Below are 20,823 nucleotides of genomic sequence, written 5' to 3'. Positions count from 1 at the left end.
ACAAGACAGAGGGTCATAGGGGAAGGGAGGGAAAAATGAAACAAGACTAAACCGGAGAGGGAGACAAACCATAAGAGATTCTTTTTTTTTTTTTAAAGATTTTATTTATTTATCTGACAGAGAGAGACACAGCAAGAGAGAGAACACAAGCAGGGGGAGTGGGAGAGGGAGAAGCAGGCTTTCCACTGAGCAGGGAGCCCGATGTGGGGCTCGATCCCAGGACCCTGGGATCATGACCTGAGCCGAAGGCAGACGCTTAACGACTGAGCCACCCAGGCGCCCCGACCATAAGAGATTCTTAATCTCAGGAAACAAACTGAGGGTTGCTGGAGTGGAGGTGGGTGGGTGGGATAGGGTGGCTGGGTGATGGACACTGGGGAGGGTATGTGCTATGGTGAGCGCTGTGAATTGTGTAAGACTGATGAATCACAGACCTGTGCCCCAAAACAAATAATACATTATATGTTTATTAAAAAAAAGTTTAAGATACGCTATAGCATCAGCTATGATAATCTAATAGATATAGAATATATAATAATTTGGTTCTTTTACGGCTGTTTTTATGTAAATATACAAATTGTGTATAAAATTTTTTGTGTTGGCATATAGGTGTGTGATGACATAGAGTTAAATCCCTCTTAGTTTGAGATGAAAGAGTGAGAGATTAAATTAAAGACTAAACTTCAGGGGCGCCTGGGTGGCTCAGTTGTTAAGCATCTGCCTTCGGCTTGGGTCATGATCACGGGGTCCGGGGATTGAGCCCCACATCAGGCTCCCTGCTCAGCAGGAAGCCTGCTTCTCCCTCTCCCACTCCCCCTGCTTGTGTTCCCTCTCTCGCTGTGTCTCTCTCTGTCAAATAAATAAATAAAATCTTTAAAAAAAATAAAAATAAAAATAAATTTTAAAAAATAAAAAAAAATAAAGGCTAAACTTGAAGGGCACCTGGAGAGCTCAGTTTGTTGAGTAGATCTGTCTCTTGATTTCGCCTCAGGTCATGATCTTGGGGTTGTGAGATGGAGCCCCAGGCCTGGCTCTGCGCAAGGATTCGCTTCTCTCCCTCTTTCTCTCCCTCTGCCCCTACTCCCGCTCGCTCATGCACTCTCTTTCTCTCTCTAAAAATAAATAAATAAAATATTTAAGAAAGAATAAAGACTAAACTTGAGAACATGATATATTAGGAATAATCTGAATTTGATCATAGTCCAAATGAAAATTTGATCATAGTCCAAATCTACTCTGAAACAGTGGTGCAATTTGAGGACAGTTATTAAAAATTTTATGGTTTTCAATTTTCTTCTAGAATTTCTTTTAACTTCTAATTTCTTATAAAAATGTTTGTGGGGATCAACTAATATATTTGTACATGTAATGAGATAGTTTATAAAAAATAACAGATATCCAAACATAGCTATTATTATTAATGTGGAAAACCAGGAGCCGTTATTGGCAAACCTCATAATATCTATCATCAACCAGAGTCAGAAGCTTCCTTAACTACTATTCACTGAATATGCTTGAGTTTCCTAAATACATATAAATTGTCCGTATCCTGTATTTCCTTAGGGGTCCTGTGTCATTAGACATCATTTTATACATTTAGATTTGCAATTTCATTTATTGTCTTTGCAGCTGTATTGATTGCTGCCAGATTTATAGATACTTTGGTCTCAGTGTCTATATCCAAAGGAATGCATTATGTTTTGAAATTCAATTGATACTATAAATTTTCTGTCTTAAATGTAGTTAATTACTAAATTATAAGTTAATTTCAAAACATATTTCTTTAAGATATAAAAACAGTGGGTAATTTTCTTTTATTGTGGGGCATCTGGGTGGCTCAGTTGGTTGAGTGTCTGTCTTCAGCTCAGGTCATGATCCTGTAGTCCTGGGATCAAGCCCAGTGTCAGGCTCCCTGCTCAGCGGGGACTCTGCTTCTCCCTCTCCCTCTGCTCCTCCCCCAGTGCTCATGCTCTCTCTCTCTTTTGCTCATTCTCTCTCAAATAAATCAATCAAATCTGTAAAAAATTTTTTTCTTTTATTTATTGGTTTGTTGATATGTACTAATATTTCTACAACATTCACATATTTGTCAATAAATGTAATTATTTTATGAATATCCATTCAGATTCCAAGGAATATATAAGCAAATGCAAATGTAGCTTTATTTTTAATTTAACTTTTATTATTTTTTTTAAGATTTATTAATTTGTTTGAGAGAGAGAGGAGAGGGGCAGAGAGAGTCTTAAGCAGACTCTGAGCTGAGCACAGAGCCCATCACAAGGCTCGATCCCACCACTCTGAGATGACCACCTGAGCCGAAATGAGTCAGATGTTTAACTGACTGTGTCACTCAGGCATCCCTTTATTTTTAATTAAAAGAAAATTGTACATGCAGTTTAGAGAATCAAATAATTACTCAAAATTTATAATAAAAAGCAGCAGTCCTTTGACTTCAACCACCCACATGTTTTTTCCTTTTTTTAAATATATTTAAGGTGTACAATGTGGTGATTTTATATACATATTCATCGTAAAAGATTCACATCATTGAATTAACACATCCATCACTTCACATATTTACCTTTTTTTTTTTTGGTAAAAACACTTAAGTTCTATTTTCTTAGCAAATTTCAGTTATACACTGCAGTAATATCAACTATAGTCACCATTTTATACATCAGATCCTCACACCTTATTCATCTTATAACTGCAAGTTTGTACCGTTTTACCAACCTCTCCCTATTTCCCCACAGCGCAGCCCCAGTCCCTGGCAACCACCATTCTATTCTCTGTTTTCATGAGTTCTACTTTTTTCCCCCTTAGATTCCACATACAAGTGATACCATGCAATATTTGTTGTTCTCTGCCTGGTTTATTTCACTTAGCAAAATGTCCTCCATGTTCATCCATATTGCAAATGGCAGGATTTCCTTCTTTTTTAAGGTTGAACAATATTTTCTTGTGTCTGTGTGTATAACATCTTTTCCTTACAACACGTTTTTTATCCATTTATCTGTGGACAGACACTTACATGGTTTCCACACCTTGGCTGTTGTGAATAATGCTGCAGTGGGAGTACAGATGTCTCTTTAAGACAGTGATTTTGTTGGCCATCTGTTTCTTCCTTTACAACATTTATGTCTTTGTGTGTGTGTGCTGACTAGGACCTACAGTACATTGTTTAATAGAAGCAGTTATGTTGCCATCCTCGTCTTGTTCTTGACAGTAAAGGAAATACTTTAACATTTCATCATTAAAAATGATGTAAATATCATTTCAATGGTGAATCATTTATAATGTTTACATCAGTTTCAATGGTTAAATGTTGGAAGAATTTCCTTTATTGGGTTGAGGAAGCTCTTTCTGTTCTGAGTTTGCTAAGAGCTTTTGATCATGAATGAGAACTGAAATTTTATTAATGTTTTCTACATCTATTAAGATATATACATCCTAAATATGTAGGATGTCCCTTTATTAAAAACTTCCAAACCTATAATCTAAACATAAATCATTTTACTATTGGGATCATATTGTGTCTGCATTATCTTATTTTTAAATGTTAACATTATCTTGGGAACATCTCACCATATGCTTGTCTTCGAAAGCATGGCTTTTAATGACTGCAGTTTTAAATCTTATGTATGTATCATACATTTCCCAATTTGAGAACACTAATGTTTTTATTGCAAATATGGACATAAATTTGTATGCTTCCATTTCCAGTTCTTTCCATAGACTAAATTCATGGAAATGGAATTATTTGATATTTCTTTTAACTGTATATACGTCCACTAGCATGATATGAGAATATCCTGTTCACACCAGCCTTATCATCATTGGATATATTACTACTGCTATTGTGTTAATACATTTTGCCCAATATGATGGGCAAAAATTATGTTTTTACTTGGATTTTAAAAATTATTCATGTTTGGGTTGCCTGGGTGGCTCATTGGTTGAACATCCAACTCTTGATTTTGGCTCGGGTCATGATCTCAGGGTCGTGGAACCAAGCCCTGAATGGGGCTCCACCCTGGGCAGGGAGTCTGCAAGAGCTTCTCTTACTCTCCCTCTCCCTCTGCCCTCCACGCCCCCTCGCACTGGTGTGTCCTCGCACACTCTCTCTCTCTCTCAATAAATAATGAATAAATGAGATCTTTTAAAAAAATTATTCATGCGAGGGCACCTGGGTGGCTCAGTCGTTAAGCGTCTGCCTTCGGCTCAGGTCATGATCCCAGGGTCCTGGGATCAAGTCCCACATCGAGCTCCCTGCTCGGCAGGAAGCCTGCTTCTCCCTCTCCCACTCCCCCTGCTTGTGTTCCTGCTCTCGCTATCTCTCACTCTGTCAAATAAATAAATAAATAAATAAGTAAATAAGTAAATAAAATTATTCATGCTTACTGGCCATTTGCATATTTTTATTTTGTGAAATGATTCTTTTATCTATTTTTCTATTCTTATATTTTATCTGTGTATGTCAAATATATATTTAATCTTTAATTTAAAACTAACCAGTCCCATCAATGTTTTCCTTTAAGGTTTCTTTCATTGCTTTTATACTTAGAAAATTCTTCTTTAAATTAGATAAATATTTATTCATATTTTCTTTAAGTTTTTCCTTAAGACTTTGCTATATGTTTAAAAGTAAGGATAAAAAATATTTTTTCCAAATGTTTTGGCAGTCATCTCAATATCATTTATGGAATAGTCTTTCCTTTCTCTACTGATTAGAAAAGCCACTTAGAAAATATGCTAAATCCTTACCCACGTTAGAGTGTTTCTGGATTTTCTGTTTTGTTCTATTGATTTGTCTATTATTGTATCATACCTGTAATTATAACATTTATAAATAGTCTCTTCTTTTTTGTTATTAAATTTTTTCCCGTAGTCTCACATTTTTATTCTTCTAGATTTACTTTCAGCAAATCAGTTTTTCAAGTTCCAAAACAGATCTCTTGGGAAATTGAAATGTCATTGTGTTTTTTTACTTTTTTTTTTTTTTTTTTTACTATAGTCAGTCTTACTAGCCAGGATGGTTTATCTTGCCTTTTATTCAGTTTTTTTAAATGGCCCTCATTAAAGTTTTGTAGTTTCCTGCATATGCTATCTGTACGTTTTTGTTATGTTGATCCCTTGATGTCTGTATACTTGTTACCATTATGAATGAATTTTTCCATTAATTTTGGGGGTGTTTATGTATGTTTGAAAACCAGAGATTTTATAAATTTTTTATCAGACACCTAGTGAACGCCTTTATTTGTTTTCACTTAGTTACCTTGGGTTTTCTAGGTAGACATAGGAATCTTCTGCCAAGAATAAACTTGTCTTTCCTGTCAGTAGACCTCTATTTTCTGTTTCTCTTCATAGTAAAATTTTGCCTCTTTGTAACAATTTAACACTTCTTTACAATAGAGAACAATCTCCTCATATCTGTGTTGGTAATAGAAGAGCTGTAATAAAGTAAGAACTCCAGGAAGTGTTGTATAACCTTAAGAATATAAGGAATTAGCACCCTTCATAAAACAACTTTTGTGTAGTTACAAAGAACATTGGTTGTGGTGTGATGCTGCCCTCAAGCGGCTCTATCAAAAATGGGTGGTTGGAAAACAAGCTCTCATAACTGATAGATGTTTGTTACCTTGGACTTGCAGAAATACTAGGATGAGCCTGTAGGAAGGGAAGATGGCTAGAGGACCTGTGTTTGGAAGTGGAAGGTGGAAACAGGGATATAAATAAATGCTGTTTGGGTTTTTACTATTAATATGACTTCATTAATACTTTCAGAGTGGATGTACAAATGAACCATCTTTAATTGTCTCACATAAGCCCTGTTTAGATATGGAATTGATTGGCTAGCTCTCTTTGGTATATAAAAGAACTGTGCCAAATTTGTCATGGGAAGCTCTTGGCCACAAAATTATCAGGAACTTAGCAGGTTCAGATAAGTAATCTCTTAGGAGGCTAGCTTACGGAACAAGTTCTCTGTTGGCATTTCAAGGTAACACCAGGCAAAGGGGTGTTTCCTGGCTGCCTGCTTAACACCACATATTTATTAAACATATGCATACCAATGATGTAATTGGTCATGGGAGACATCACTCCATGCTATTCCTCTCTCATGCCATTCTAAATTTACTTAACTGAAAGGTTACTACCCAGAACAAGAAGTTGTTGCTCCCTCTTCAATGTAGCTTTTGCTTTGGGGAGTTTGGCTTTCTGAGCAGTTCCTCATCTGAACTTATATTTTCCTTTTCTTCTTTCCACTCAGGAGCTTATTGAAGAATGGGAGCAGGTTTTATGTTTTCTCCCTTGGCTCAGAAACTGTTAAAGCACTGACACAGTTGGCTAAGATTCTAAAGTAACCTGAACATAGTAGGGTGGGGATAAACAGGAGAAATTTATTCCAGCAATTACCCCTTGGCAGTAGTGTTTCCTAATGTATAAGATGTATCACACTTCTTAAGTAGATACTTTGCCATATAACTTTCATTGTAATCAATTTTACAATGAAAGTTTTATTTCTATTTTACAATAGAAACAATTTTTTTTTTTTTTTTGTCATTACAATGATAGAATCCGAATTGATCTCATTTGTAGGTTTTGTAGACCATCTCCTTTCCCTACATCTCAGAGTCTCTAGGGATGAATTAGAGACTTTAAGAGGTAAAATGATGCAAAGAAAAGACTAGGTTCCATAAAAGTCAAATGCTTTTATTTCTTTACAACTTTGCTTAGGCTACCCCTGGTTGTTTTGAAGCATAAGGCTGCAAGATATTTTACTCCATTGATTAAACTAATCTTAGTTGAAAAGAAAATGAACCATTACAACTCTTTCAGGATATTTGGTTACTAGTCAGTGTACTAAGTAATACTAAAATTTATTGAGCTTCTATCTATATGCTAATCCTATGCAGCATGCTTTATATACACAATGAACTAAAGAATTTAAAGTGTGTTTGAATGGCTGACTGCAGTAACTATCAAGATCTCTTTGTGTAACTTTTAGATTTTTTTCTTATTCCTTTACATTTCTTTTATTTTCAGATTTGTCTATTGATGAAGAAATAATTTTTTTAAATAACTTGATGGCCTATAAAAGTCAGCTACCAACTTTGCATACTTTGTTGAGTAGGATAAAACTATTTTTGGTAAAGGACCCCATTTTAGATTTCAAAGGACAGATCTTCACAGAAGCTAATTTCTTCAGGTACTTAATTGTCCGATGTAAATATTTTTTTTTAATATTTTATTTATTTATTTGACAGAGAGAGACAAAGTGGGAGAAGGAACACAAGCAGGGGCAGTGGGAGAGGGAGAAGCAGGCTTCCTGCTGAGCAGGGAGCCCGATGAGAGGCTCGAACCCAGGACCCTGGGATCATGACCTGAGCTGAAGGCATACGATTAACGACTGAGCCACCCAGGTGCCCCTGATGTAAATATTTTTAAAGAAGAAAATATTCTTTGTATGCTCAAAAGTCTAGATGTTATCAATAATAATATATTATCATTGCTTTACATCAATTCCAGTTTTAATCATTGTATTAAATTATTATTTAATTTGGCTACATTTAGTATGTACCTTGCTTTTAGTGAACACTAATTTAATGTTTATTTTTTTTTGTTGTTAAGGGAATGTTTCTCTTTTCAAGAAGATTTGAAAGGTCTAATGGAAGAAGATTTTTACATGGATAAAGAGAACTTTAGTCAGGAAAAGCTAGAAGATACAGTAGGTTTAAATCAAACTGTAATACTTGCTTTCAGTAATAGTTTTACAAAAGTTAGTAATTTATAATTTTAGTAATATGCATTGACCATCTACTAATGTCAAGTTAAAAAAGACTTGGTAATGAGTGCGTTGAATATATCAATAATGAAGTCAAATTTACTTTAAGATAGTGGTTCTAAACCTTGGCTACACATTGGAATTACTTGGAGAGTTTTAATAAAATACTGAAGCGCCTGGGTCCTACTCAGATATATTCTGATTGAACTGGGCTGTTGTGCAGCCCAGGTATAGTGAATTTAAAAACGTCTCTTAATGATGTTAATAAATCTACCTGGTATAGGACATTAAGTGGTCATATTCTAGTTAAAAAATTGGAAATCAGAGCTAGAAATGTTTATTTTTATTTGTGAGTTATACACAAAACAGCACTTACATTATGTAAGAGAAGGGATCTCATTGAAGTAGTAAGAATAAAGATGGTCTGAGACTTCATTTTAGATGCTGCCAGTGGTTAATAAGGAAGATAGCATCTTTGCATATTAAAGATCAAATTCCTCAAAGGCAGCCCCTCTTTTTTAGCGTACAGTTGTAATAGCACACAAAATTGTTATTATGATATTAGTGTGTAAAGAATTTTAGCAGTTGAGAGTGCAAATAACTTTTTGCAGTTTAACAAACTTGAAAAACTAGGCCCACATAGATTAGATGCATTTACAAAGTTACTTTAAACATTTTTTTGAGACAACTGAAAATATTTCACATTTGGGGCTTTTCTTAAAACATTCAAAGGAGATAGATATAGTTGTAGATATTGATATAGATACAGACACAGATATAGATATCTTAAGGCATTTAAAGGGTTTCCTTACAAATAAAAATTTTAACACACATGGTAAAAAAAAAAAAAAACAACTCACACACATGGTGACAGTATTAATTCACTTATTAGCCCCTTTTCTCTAGTCCCCCTCTCCCTCACCTATTAGCTCTGAGAATTATGCACGTAGAGTCTAGTTCTGTAGGAATGAAAGAGAAGCATATTTAATGGAGTGTAGTGAAGATCCATTCCATTTCATCTACCCTTTTTATTTCTCCCCATTAACCATCTCTTACCTACTGCAGTGATTATTTTTAATTCAGAAGTTTAAAAATTTGTTATTAGCCCAAAAGAAGATATTTTTGCATCTAGGATACTGTACATCACTAGTGTAATTAGTGGCCATAAAGGACATTACTCAGAACATTGCTTGTAATATATTTTTTTACTACTATACCTCTGTTTTTTTTTAAATGTTTTCATAACATAAAAAATTTTGAATGTTTAGTTTAAAATTTGATACACCAATTAAACAAATTATCTATGTTTATAAGTCTAGAAATATTTATCTGGAAACTTCCCTAAAAGCTTCTTTTACTTATACTATTTCAGCCATCAATTTTGCCTGAGTGTGAATTCTTAATACCTACAAGCCCCAAACAAGAAGTTGATATTCCATCACTCTCCAAACTGAAGGAATCCTTAAACTTAATGCCAGAAATAATAAATTATACAGATGAAAATGAAAAGCTTTTCAGAATGGGTGAGAATAAATTTAAAAATCTATTACTTGTAAAAACTACTTAATAATGTTTGTTATAAAAATATGTTGATTAAACTGTTTTCTAGGGCGCCTGGGTGGCTCAGATGGTTAAGCGTCTGCCTTCGGCTCAGGTCATGATCCCAGGGTCCTGGGATCGAGTCCCACATCGGGCTCCCTGCTCCTTGGGAGCCTGCTTCTCTCTCTCTCTCTGTCTCTCATGAATAAATAAATAAAATCTTTAAAAAAAAAAAAAAAAATAAACTGTTTTCTAAACCTCCAGTTTTTTAAGAAGTTAGGGGTGTGGGGATGGGTTAGCCCGGTGATGGGTATTAAGGAGGGCACATACTGTATGGAGCACTGGGTGTTATATGAAAACAATGAATTCATAGATCACTACATCGAAAACTAATGATGGGGCACCTGGGTGGCTCAGTTGGTTAAGCGACTGCCTTCAGCTCAGGTCATGATCCTGGAGTCCCGGGATCGAGTCCCACATTGGGCTCCCTGCTCAGCAGGGAGTCTGCTTCTCCCTCTGACCCTACCCACCTCATGCTCTCTCCCTCTCATTCTCTCTCTCTCTTTCTCAAATAAATAAATAAAAATCTTTAAAAAAAAAAAAACTAATGATGTATGGTGACTAACATAATAAAATTAAATTAAATTAAAAAAATTTTTTTTAATTTAAAAAAAGAAGTGTTCTTCAGGTTACATGTTGAAATCTCACAATTAATTGTCGATGAGACTCTTTTCTCATTGTCTTTCTCTTTATAACTTAACATATATATGTATATATATATATGTTAACTTATGTAACTACAAACTTAAAACGTCTCTAAAATTAACCATTTCAAGATAATTATACAAATAAACTAAATCACCTATGACTACTAATTTTTTAAAGTTGTTTTCTTATAAACAATGACAAAGCACTAACAACTTCTGTGCTGACTTTAGTTAGATATGGAGAAGCTCAGAGTGAGGTTATGATTCATGGAATCAGATGACTGGGGGAATCATAACCTAAAATGTAGAAGCTTTTATCCCAGTTAGACTTAGTAAATATTGTTGAATTCTTTCTAATGACAATTGAAGCCCAAATATTTAACTATCCTTTTATAAATTCCAGTTGAAATCATCAAAGATATATATTAGGGAGGAGTGAAGGGAGATTTATGATATCCATTGAGAAGAGGGATGCTTGCCATTACTAGACCACAAACCTGAAGGAATTCTTATAGACAAGACTAAATCAAGTGAATTACTGATTAGCCTACAAGTCAAAGCAAGGGAATGAAAAGTCAGCCTGAGTAAGTTGATCAAATTCATACCAGAACTTGTAAATATAGCAGAGCTTAAAACTGCAGGGTGACCCATTGGCTTATTAGCAGGACACAGATCCATGAATGCTAATATAAAGGACACATGACTTTACTGAAGGACTGTGGTGGTACACTCCCAGCCTTCAGTTCACTCTGATGGTATACTAAATAAAACAGTCATTGCCACAGAGGAACGGACAACATTACCAAAAAACTGATACAGTAGTACTTATGCTGATAGTAGACTTTCTTTTCTTTTCAGATCTTACTACCAAGCATGGAATTGACATTGAGGATATAAAATGCAGCTGCACAGAGATTTTGGCCATTCAAAGCTATTGTGAACCAGAGTACAGTGAACCAGGTAGAAATTTTGGATAAATCATTGAGTTTATCAGTGGTTACCCATATCTGATGTAAAAGTACAATACATTCACATGGAAGGTCTACTATGAGACAGTTTTCATGTTTAAAATTTGATTATTGCAATCCAAGTTGTCATTTTTTTCTCATATCTGTCCATTTACATTCGTTACTATCAGTAACTCATTATCCTTCTAGTATCAAAACGGAATAATATACAGAGAGCTACAAAGATTGAGGAAAAGGAATGGAGGAAATAGCATTAATATTAAAATCAGAAATCATAATATTATAGTTCAGTAAATAAAGTTTTATATTTTATCTCAGTATTAGTAATCTTGCTGACCCTTGTTACACTTTTGTAAATTTAACTTTTTAATCACCCAACGCAATCCTATCATTACTGTTACTGTTATTGTCATACCAGATTTGGACTCTGAATCATCTTTTGTTCCACTGTAATGCCAAGTTGTGTTGCTTCTTAACTATGTTGATGATACTATTATTTAGTTACATGTATTTTATTTATTTGTTTATTTATTTATTTATTTTAGTGGTGGTAGGGGGAGGTAGACAGAGAGAGAGGGAGAGAAAGAATCTTAAACAGGCTCCAACGCCCAGTGTGGAGCCTAATCTCACAACCCTGAGATCATGACCTGAGCCAAAATCAAGAGTCAGACGCTTAACCGACTGAGCCAACCAGGTGCTCCTTTAGTTACATTTATAATCGAATCACATTTATCATCTATTTGGAAGTTTATTGCTTTATTTATGAAAGTGATAGAAACACACTAACTACTTATGAATAAATTAGTTTCAGTTTCTCAAGCCCACTCTATAAATATGTAACTCTGTGCTGGGCCACCCAGACTTACTAAGATGAAGAATTAGTCTCCATTAATACTATTTACTTAACATCACCAATATTAGTATGAAGATAAAAATAGTACTGTCTCCTAAGTACTGACAACATAAGTTGTCAGAATTGAAAGCATTATTTCACATAAAACTCTTAGAATTTATATCATACAGTAAACAATAAAGTTTAGTTGTCAATGTATTTTTTAAAAATCACCACTATCACTGTTGAGATAGCATGTGACATATGTGTAATTCCTTAGATGGAAATTTAAAACTGTTATTTTGTATTTCAAGTAACTGAAATGTCTTTTTATTGAAAATCTTTGTTGTAGCAGAATGATCAACATCATAGTTGCTCATAAAAAGTTCTAAACTATACTTAATTTTATTCAATGTTTATGTAATTAATTATTTTTTAAACTTTTTGTATTCTAGTAGAGTTAGAAATGCCATTAACTCATCTACATCTAACAAACCAACATTCTTCCATGACTTCATTATGTACAGGACTTCAGACATTTCCATTTTCTCCTATTTGTAAAATGTAAGTAAAGATTATAGCTAGAACTCAAATTGCAATTCAGAATAACTAGTCCTTAATTAAATCCCTCCATATAAAGGCAATTTACAAGATACCTCTGTGAAAAAAAATGTAAGAGAGGACAATGTCTATAGTAAGCAAATAGAATATATGAATATATATATACATACTTTAAAAAAATTTTTAATACTATTTTTTAAATTTAAATTCAATTAATTAACATATAGCATATTATTAGTTTCAGAGGTAGAGGTCAGTGATTCATTAGTCTTATATAATACACAGTGCTCATTACATCATGTACCCTCCTTAATGTTCAGCACCCAGCCACCCCATTCCCTTTTCCCCTTCCCCTCCAGCAACCCTCAGTTTGTTTCTTATGATTAAGAGTTTCTTATGGTTTGTCTTCCTCTCTGATTTCATCTTGTTCTATTTTTCCCTCCCTTTCCCCATGCTCCTCTGTTTTGTTTCTTAAATTCCACATAGGAGTAAAATCATATGATAATTGTCTTTCTCTGATTGACTTATTTCACTTAGCATAATGCCCTCTAGTTCCATCCATCTCATTGCAAATGATAAGATTTCATTTTTTTGATGGCCGAGTAGTATTCCATTGTATATATATACCACATCTTCTTTATCCATTTATCTGTCAATGGACATCTGGGCTCTTTCCATAGTTTGGCTATTGTGGACATTCCTGCTATAAACATTGGGGTGCAGGTCCCCCTTTGGATCACTACATTTGTATCTTTGGGGTAAATACCCAGTAGTGCAATTGCTGGGTCATAGTGTAGCTCTGTTTTCAACTTTTTGAGGAACCTCTGTACTGTTTTCCAGAGTGGCTGCACCAGCTTGCATTCACCAACAGTGTGAGAGGGTTCCACTTTCTCTGCATCCCTGCCAACATCTGTTGTAATTAATTTTAGCCATTCTAACCAGTGTAAGGTGGTATCTCATTGTGGTTTTGATTTGTATTTGCCTGATGCCGAGTGATGTTGAACATTTTTTTCATGTGTCTATTGGCCATTTGTACATCCTTGTTTTTATATTTATGGAATATCTTTAGAAAGACACACAAGAATCAGGTAGCTTTGGTTGTGTCTGGAAGGGAACTGGGACCTGGCAATATGGGAGCTAGTAAGTGATAGAGCCAGTTCTTTTATAGTTTTAGTATTTTGAATGTGAACATGTTACCATTAAAAATAAGCAACTTGACAAATTGTGAAGATTCTGGCACTACAACTATTTGCTTAGGATCTTGCCATTGGATACCTGCCAAGGGTACTGCCTCCATTGGCACTCACTGCTACGAAAGACAGTGTAGTGGTATATTCGTTTGCTCAGGCTGCCTTAACAAATACCATAGACTGAATGGCTTAAACACCCAGTCTATGGTAAATAAATTTAAATTTATTTATTCACAGTCTGGAGGCTAGAAGTCTTAAGATTAAGGTATTAGCAGGGTTGGATTCATTATGAAATGTCTTTTCTTGGCTTCATCTTAGGTAACTGTCTTCTACCTTTCTCTTCTTTTTTTGTTCTTTAAAGATTTTATTTATTTATTTGAGCTTTATTTTTTCTTTTTCTTTTTTTAATTTTTAAATTTTAATTCAATTAGTTAACGTACAATGTATTATTAGTTTCAGAGGTAGAGGTCAGTGATTCATCAGTCTTACACACTACACAATGCTCATTATATCACATGCCCTCCTTAATGTCCATCACCCAGTTACCCCATTCCCTTACCCCCTCCCCTCCAGCAACCCTGTTTGTTTCCTATGATTAAGAGTTTCTTATGGTTTGTCTCCCTCTCTGATTTCATCTTGTTCTATTTTTCCCTCCCTTCCCCCATGCTCCTCTGTTTTGTTTCTTAAATTCCACATAGGAGTGAGATCATATGATATTTGTCTTTTTCTGATTGACTTATTTCACTTAGCGTAATGCCCTCTTAGTTCCATCCATGTGTTGCAAATGGCAAGATTTCATTTTTTGATGGCTTAGTAGTATTCCATTGTATATATATATATATATATATATATATATATATATATATACCATATCTTCTTTTTTTTCCAGTTGTCTCAGATGTCATAGTTTATTTGATTTATTTTTCTTTTTTTTTACTTTCATTTCTTTTTTTTATTATGTTCAGTTAGCCAACATATAGTACATCATTAGTTTTTGATATAGTGCTCAATGATTCATTGCCTAATTTGTTGGCATATAGTTGTTCATAATATGTTCTTATAATTGTATTTCTTTGGTGTTGGTTGTGATCTCTCCTCTTTCATTCATGATTTTATTTATTTGGGTCCTTTCTCTTTTCTTTCCATAAGTCTGGCCAAGGGTTTATTAATCTTACTAATTCTTTCAAAGAACCAGCTCCTAGTTTCATTGATCTGTTCTACTGTTCTTTTGGTTTCTATTTCATTGATTTCTGCTTTAATCTTTATTGATTCTCTTCTCCTGCTGGGTTTAGGCTTTATTTGCTGTTCTTTCTCCAGCTCCTTTAGGGTGTAAGGTTAGGTTGTATATTTGAGACCTTTCTTGTTTCTTGAGAAAGTCTTTTATTGCTACATACTTCCCTCTTAGGACTGCCTTTGCTGCATCCTAAAGGTTTTGAACAGTTGTGTTTTCATTTTCATGTTCCCATGAATTTTTTTTTTAAAGATTTTATTTATTTATTTGAGAGAGAGAGAGAATGAGAGAGAGCACATGAGAGGAGGGAGGGTCAGAGGGAGAAGCAGACTCCCTGCCAAGCAGGGAGCCCGATGCGGGACTCGATCCAGGGACTCCAGGATCATGACCTGAGCTGAAGGCAGTTGCTTAACCAACTGAGCCACCCAGGCGCCCCCCATGAATTTTTTAAATTCTTCTTTAATTTCCTAGTTGACCTGTTCCTTCTTTAGTAGGATGCTCTTTGGCTTCCATGTATTTGAGTTCTTTCCAAATTTCTTCTTGTAAGTGAGTTCAAGTTTCAAAGCATTGTGGTCTGAAAATATGCAGGGAATGATCCCAATCTTTTGGTACCAGTTGAGACTTGATTTGTGACCCAGGATGTGATCTATTCTGGAGAGTGTTTCATGTGCACTCGAGAAGAATGTGTATTCTGTTGCTTTAAGATGGAATGCTCTGAATGTATCTGTGAAGCCCATCTGGTCCAATGTGTCATTCAAAGCTCTTGTTTCCCTGTTGATCTGCTTAGATGATTGTCCATTGCAGTGAGAGGGGTGTTAAAGTCCCCTACGATTATTGTATTATTATCAATGTGTTTCTTTAATTTTGTTATTAGTTGGTTTATGTAATTAGCTGCTCCCATGTTAGGGGCATAAATATTTACAATTGTTAGATCTTCTTGTTGGATAGACCCTTTAATTATGATATAGTGTCCTTCCTCCTCTTATTACAGTCTTTGGTTTAAAATCTAATTTGTCTGATAAAAGGATTGCCACCCCAGCTTTCTTTTGATGTCCATTAACATGATAAATGGTTTTCCACCCCCTCACTTTCAATCTGGCGGTATCTTGGGGTCTAAAATGGGTCTCTTGCAGAAAGCATATCGATGGGTCTTGCTTTTTTTATCCAATCTGATACCCTGTGTCTTTTGATTGAGGCATTTAGCTCATTTACATTCAGAGTAACTATTGGAAGATGTGAATTTAGTGCCATTGTATTACCTGTAAAGTCACTGTTTCTGTTTATTGTCTTTGTTCCTTTCTGGTCTATGTTACTTTTGGGCTCTCTCTTCACTTAAAAGATCACTTTTAATTTCCTGCAGGGCTGGTTTAGTGATCACAAATTCTTTATAGTTTCTGTTTGTCCTGGAAGCTTTTTATCTCTCCTATTTTGAATGACAGCCTAGCTGAATAAAGTATTCTTGGCTGCATATTTTTCTCATTTAGCACCCTGAATATATCATGCCAGTCCTTTCTGGCCTGCCAGGTCTCTGTGGCTAGGTCTGCTGCCAGTCTAATGTTTGTACTCTTGTAGGTTACAGACTTCTTGTCCCGAGCTGCTTTCAGGATTTTCTCTTTGTGAGATTTGCGAGTTTCACTATTATATGTCGGGGTGTTGACTTATTTTTATTGATTTTGAGGGGGGTTCTCCTGCCTCCTCGACTTGAATGCCTATTTCCTTCCCCAGATTAGGGAAGTTCTCTGCTATAATTTGCTCCAATATACCTTCCCCCCTTCTCTCTTTCCTCTTCTTCTGGGATCCCAATTATTCTAATATTGTTTTGCTTTATGGTATCACTTATCTCTCAGATTCTCCCCTTGTGATCTAGTAGTTGTTTATCTCTCTTTTTCTCTGCTTCTTTATTCTCCATCATGTTGTCTTCTATATCACTAATTTTTTCTTTTGCCTCATTTATCCTAGCAGTTAGAGCCTCCATTTTTGGTTGCATTCATTAATAGCCTTTTGATTTCAACTTGATTAGATTTTAGTTATTTTATTTCTCCAGAAAGGGATTCCCTACTGTCTTCTATGCTTTTTTCAAGCCAGCTAGTATCATTATTCTGAACTCTAGTTCCAACATCTCACTTGTGTCCATAGTGATTAGGTCCCTGGCAGTCAGTACTCTCTTGTTCTCTTTTTTGAGGTGAGTTTTTCCATCTTGTCATTCTGTCCGAAGAATAAATGAACGAGAGAACAAAATACTAAAATGGCAATAATGACCCCAGACAAATATACACTAAACAAATCAACTGAAACCAAGAAAAAAAATTAAAATTTTTTTCTCTAATTCTCTAATTTCTCTAATTCAGAAGAGACCTGAAACCAAGAAAAAAATTAAAATTAAAAAAAGAGAGAGAGACTATAATCAGACAGGTGAACAGAACAGAGCAATACACTGGATCCTGTGTTTGTTTTGCTCTGTTTGTCAGAAAATTAGATCCCAGAATTGTAAAGAAAGAAAAACTTTTATATATATATACAAAAATAAAATCAAATACATTGAAAGGATAGAATATAACTGTAAAGATGAAAATTTAAAAAGACTTTAACAAAAAAAAAAAGAAGAAGAAGAAAAAAGAGAGAATATGATCAGACAGGTGAAGAGAACAGAGCCATACACTAGATTCTGGGTGTATTTTGGTCTGTTTGTTAGAAGAAACTCCATCCCAAAACTGTAAAGAAAGAAAAACTTATATATGTACAAAAATAAAATTAAATCCAATGAAAGGATAGAATGTAACTGTAAAAATGAAAATTAAAAAATATTTTTAAAAGAGTTGATAAAATAAGAAATTGGTTGAAAAAAGAAAGAGAAAAAATTAACATTGAAAGACTAAAGAATCATGGGCAAAAAAACCATGAATTCTATATACTATTATCCCTTAGTGCTGGAGTTTTGCAGTTCTGTATGATTGGTAAACTTGGTCTTAGCCAGATGTTCTTGCTGATCTTCTGGGGGAGGGTCCTGTTGCACTGATTCTCAGGTGTCTGCCCTGGGTGGAATTGCACTGGGGGCCAGGCTAAGCAAGCTGCTCCGGATTGCTCTATGTGGCTTTTGTTCCCTGAAGGTTTTCTGTGCCACTTTAGAGAATGAGAATGAAAATGGCGGCCTCCCAATCTCCAGCCCCAGAGCCAAAACCCCCTCAGGGTGCCCTCAGAGAAAAGCAGTCAATCACTCCTGTCTCCCTGGTCTCCGTCCACACGTAGTGCTCACCCAGCCTGTGACCAAGCATTTCTATCTGAGGCATGCAACCCCATTTCGAGTCTCTAAGCCAGGGGAGAAAGGGGGGGTCTCGCTATGGTTCCACTGCTTGCTGAGCCCAACCGGGTGGTGGTTCATGGTATGTGGCAACCCTGAGCTGAGAGCCCACTTCTGGGCTCACTGATTGCATCCGGCTTTCCTGCTCTGATGCGTGGGAGCTCTTCTGCACTCAGGCACCTCCAGTCTTCCTGTGACCCCAGGGATCCTGAGACCACACTGTCCCACCTAGGATTCCACCCCCACTTCACCACCTGAGCACCTTTCAGGCAGGGATGTCCCTCACCAGAGCAGACATCTAAAAGTGCTGATTTTGCACTCCACTGCTATATCACTTTCCAGTGCCGGCTTATGGAGGCTTCCTCCCCTTGCAGTTTATCTTCCCCATATAACACCTCGGATTCACTTCAATGCACCTCCTACCTTGCAGAAAGTGGTCACTTTTCTATTTGTAGATTTGCAGCTTTTCTTTTCTTAGCTCTCCGCTTGAGTTTGCAGGTGTTCAGGATGATTTGATAGCTATCTAGCTGAATTCCTGGGACCAGACGAAACTAAGGTCTCCTACTCCTTTGCCATCTTGGACTATCTCAGATTTTATTTATTTATTTGAGAGAGAGAAAGAGAGCATGAGCAGGGGGAGGGGCAGAGGGAGAGAGAGAAACAGACTCCCTGCTAAGCATGGAGCCCAACGTGGGGACTGAAGCAGGGCCCTATCCCAGGATCCCAAGATCATGACCTGAGCTAGAGTCAGCCTCTTAACCAACTGAGCCACCCAGGCACCCCATCTACTTTTCTCTTCTTACAATCCTCCATGCATGTCTGTGTCCCAATGTCCTGTGCGTATTGGATTAGCACCCATCTTAACCACCCCATTTTAACTTAATTACCTCTTCAAAGGCCCTATATCCAAATACAGTCACATTCTGAGGCACTGCAAGTTAGGGTTTCGATATGATTGGAATTTAGCCCATAATAAGTAGTTAAGAGCCCTGAACTACAGCCAGATTTCCCGGCTGTATCACTTACCAGCTCGGACCTTAATTGCCCTGTGCCTCAGTTTCCTTATCTGTAATATTGGGATATTAATAGTATATACTTTTCAGGGTTGTTATGAGGTCTTCTAAAAGATTGTCATAGCTCTCTGACCAGGAGTAGCCAAGGATCACAGGGCAATGTGGATAGGGGTCCATCAATAGATTTGTCTATCAAATTACTTTCCTAGGAGTACTAGGGATTACATCCCATCTCTAACAGAGGACATCCACTGACCTTGTTTACCTGTCGATGTGGTATTGGTATTGGGGAACTAGACATGTAGAACCAAGTATTGATCCACAAATCTGCTCAATACCCCATTGTTATTGCACAGAATGGTCTGTAATCTCAGAATTGAACATTGCAGGGCTGGATCATTGTATATCTAGTTTGAGCCAAAACTGTATAGCTTAATGGCCCAGCATCTTTGCCCTCCAGTGGAGTCTGAGATAGCTTTGGTTGCTATCTTTTATCATGTGGCATACATGTAACTTAATGTGTTCTAAGTTAGATTAGTCTGCTATCCTGGAATTGTCACTCCATTTCCCTGCTCTTACACCAGTCACAAAACTAGGAGCATAACCAGTACAGCCTCTTTCTTCTTCACTGTAGTCCCTGAAACTAAATGTGTCCTAAAATAATACATTATCAGGAAAATTACAGGAAAGTCTACAAGTCTCTAATGAATTGTTCCCAGAATGGATGCTGTGGGAGCTGAGTACTGAGTTTTGAGTTTTTAGCTATGATTGACTAATGTGTCAAAGGAGACTTCTATTGCGTATTTGGGAGCAACTGGAACAACTCATCACTAACTGCTCAGGTTTCTATTAATGGTCTCAGGAAGGTGTCACAGCACACGATGGAGGAGCCTGGTATTGAGAGCCCCAATTACCTTTATCTTCTGGCAAAGAATTGTGTCATTTGGGGGATAAATCTGTGATATACAAAACTCTACCATGAACCAGAACTGCCCATATCAGATACGAACTCTAAAAAATCTCATGGAACAAGTACAGAAACTACTTCTAATTTGTTTAAATACTTTTAGTCCCTTTGCTGAGGTGCAGATGTTTATTTGCAGGACCTGTACTGTCTTTTTTAGTGCTCTTTTACTCCACATACCCTAATTCATCTGTTAAGGCAGATTGACAATCAGAAAGAGAAACTAGCAGAAATTAGTACAATCTTGAATTTCAATCTGATATTAAAAGCATTTACTTAACTATCAAAAATTCCTGTTAATCACACAAGTCATATATCTACTTATTGAAACTCAACTATCTAATTAGAATTTATGAAATTTAAATCTTATCTATGTATTATGATTTGCCTAAGTTAGAACAAAAAAGACTTTTTAAAATTAGCCAAAGGTTCTGGGGCCATTTGAAACAACTTAAAGAGGTCATTTCATCACTGCTATATTGATTAGCAAGAGGTAAATCACTTCCATTTGGTTTATGAATATAAAAAAACCTTAAAATTCCTATTCTAAAAATGGGTTTTCACCTCATCTGTGAATCTAAAAACAAAGAAAAAAGTGTTAAAATAAAAAAACAACAGAAGGGGAAAATAATGTGTAATGTTACTGTACTCTTAATTTGCTTTTATGGCCCCAATTACTTTTATTTCAGAATACAACATTTTGGCTGGAAATATATCCAATTAACAAGTATTTTGGG

The 20,823-nt window shown here is 35.7% G+C and overlaps 1 protein-coding gene across 1 annotated transcript in view; it reads left to right on the top strand.

The window, feature by feature from the left end:
* The window catches only part of SHOC1 (shortage in chiasmata 1), an 85,585-nt gene that overhangs the window by 15,327 nt on the left and 49,435 nt on the right, over positions 1-20,823 (top strand). Inside the window, exons 5-9 of the mRNA XM_032418531.1 lie at positions 7,045-7,207; positions 7,630-7,744; positions 9,156-9,306; positions 10,888-10,989; positions 12,285-12,393. Of these exons, the coding sequence (XP_032274422.1) occupies positions 7,045-7,207; positions 7,630-7,744; positions 9,156-9,306; positions 10,888-10,989; positions 12,285-12,393 (640 nt within the window). The remainder of the gene's footprint in view (positions 1-7,044; positions 7,208-7,629; positions 7,745-9,155; positions 9,307-10,887; positions 10,990-12,284; positions 12,394-20,823) is intronic.

This window comes from Phoca vitulina, unplaced genomic scaffold (genome assembly GCF_004348235.1).
Source record: "Phoca vitulina isolate PV1807 unplaced genomic scaffold, GSC_HSeal_1.0 scaffold21, whole genome shotgun sequence".
Classification (NCBI taxonomy): domain Eukaryota; kingdom Metazoa; phylum Chordata; class Mammalia; order Carnivora; family Phocidae; genus Phoca; species Phoca vitulina.
This window is presented reverse-complemented; position numbering and strand designations above follow the sequence as displayed.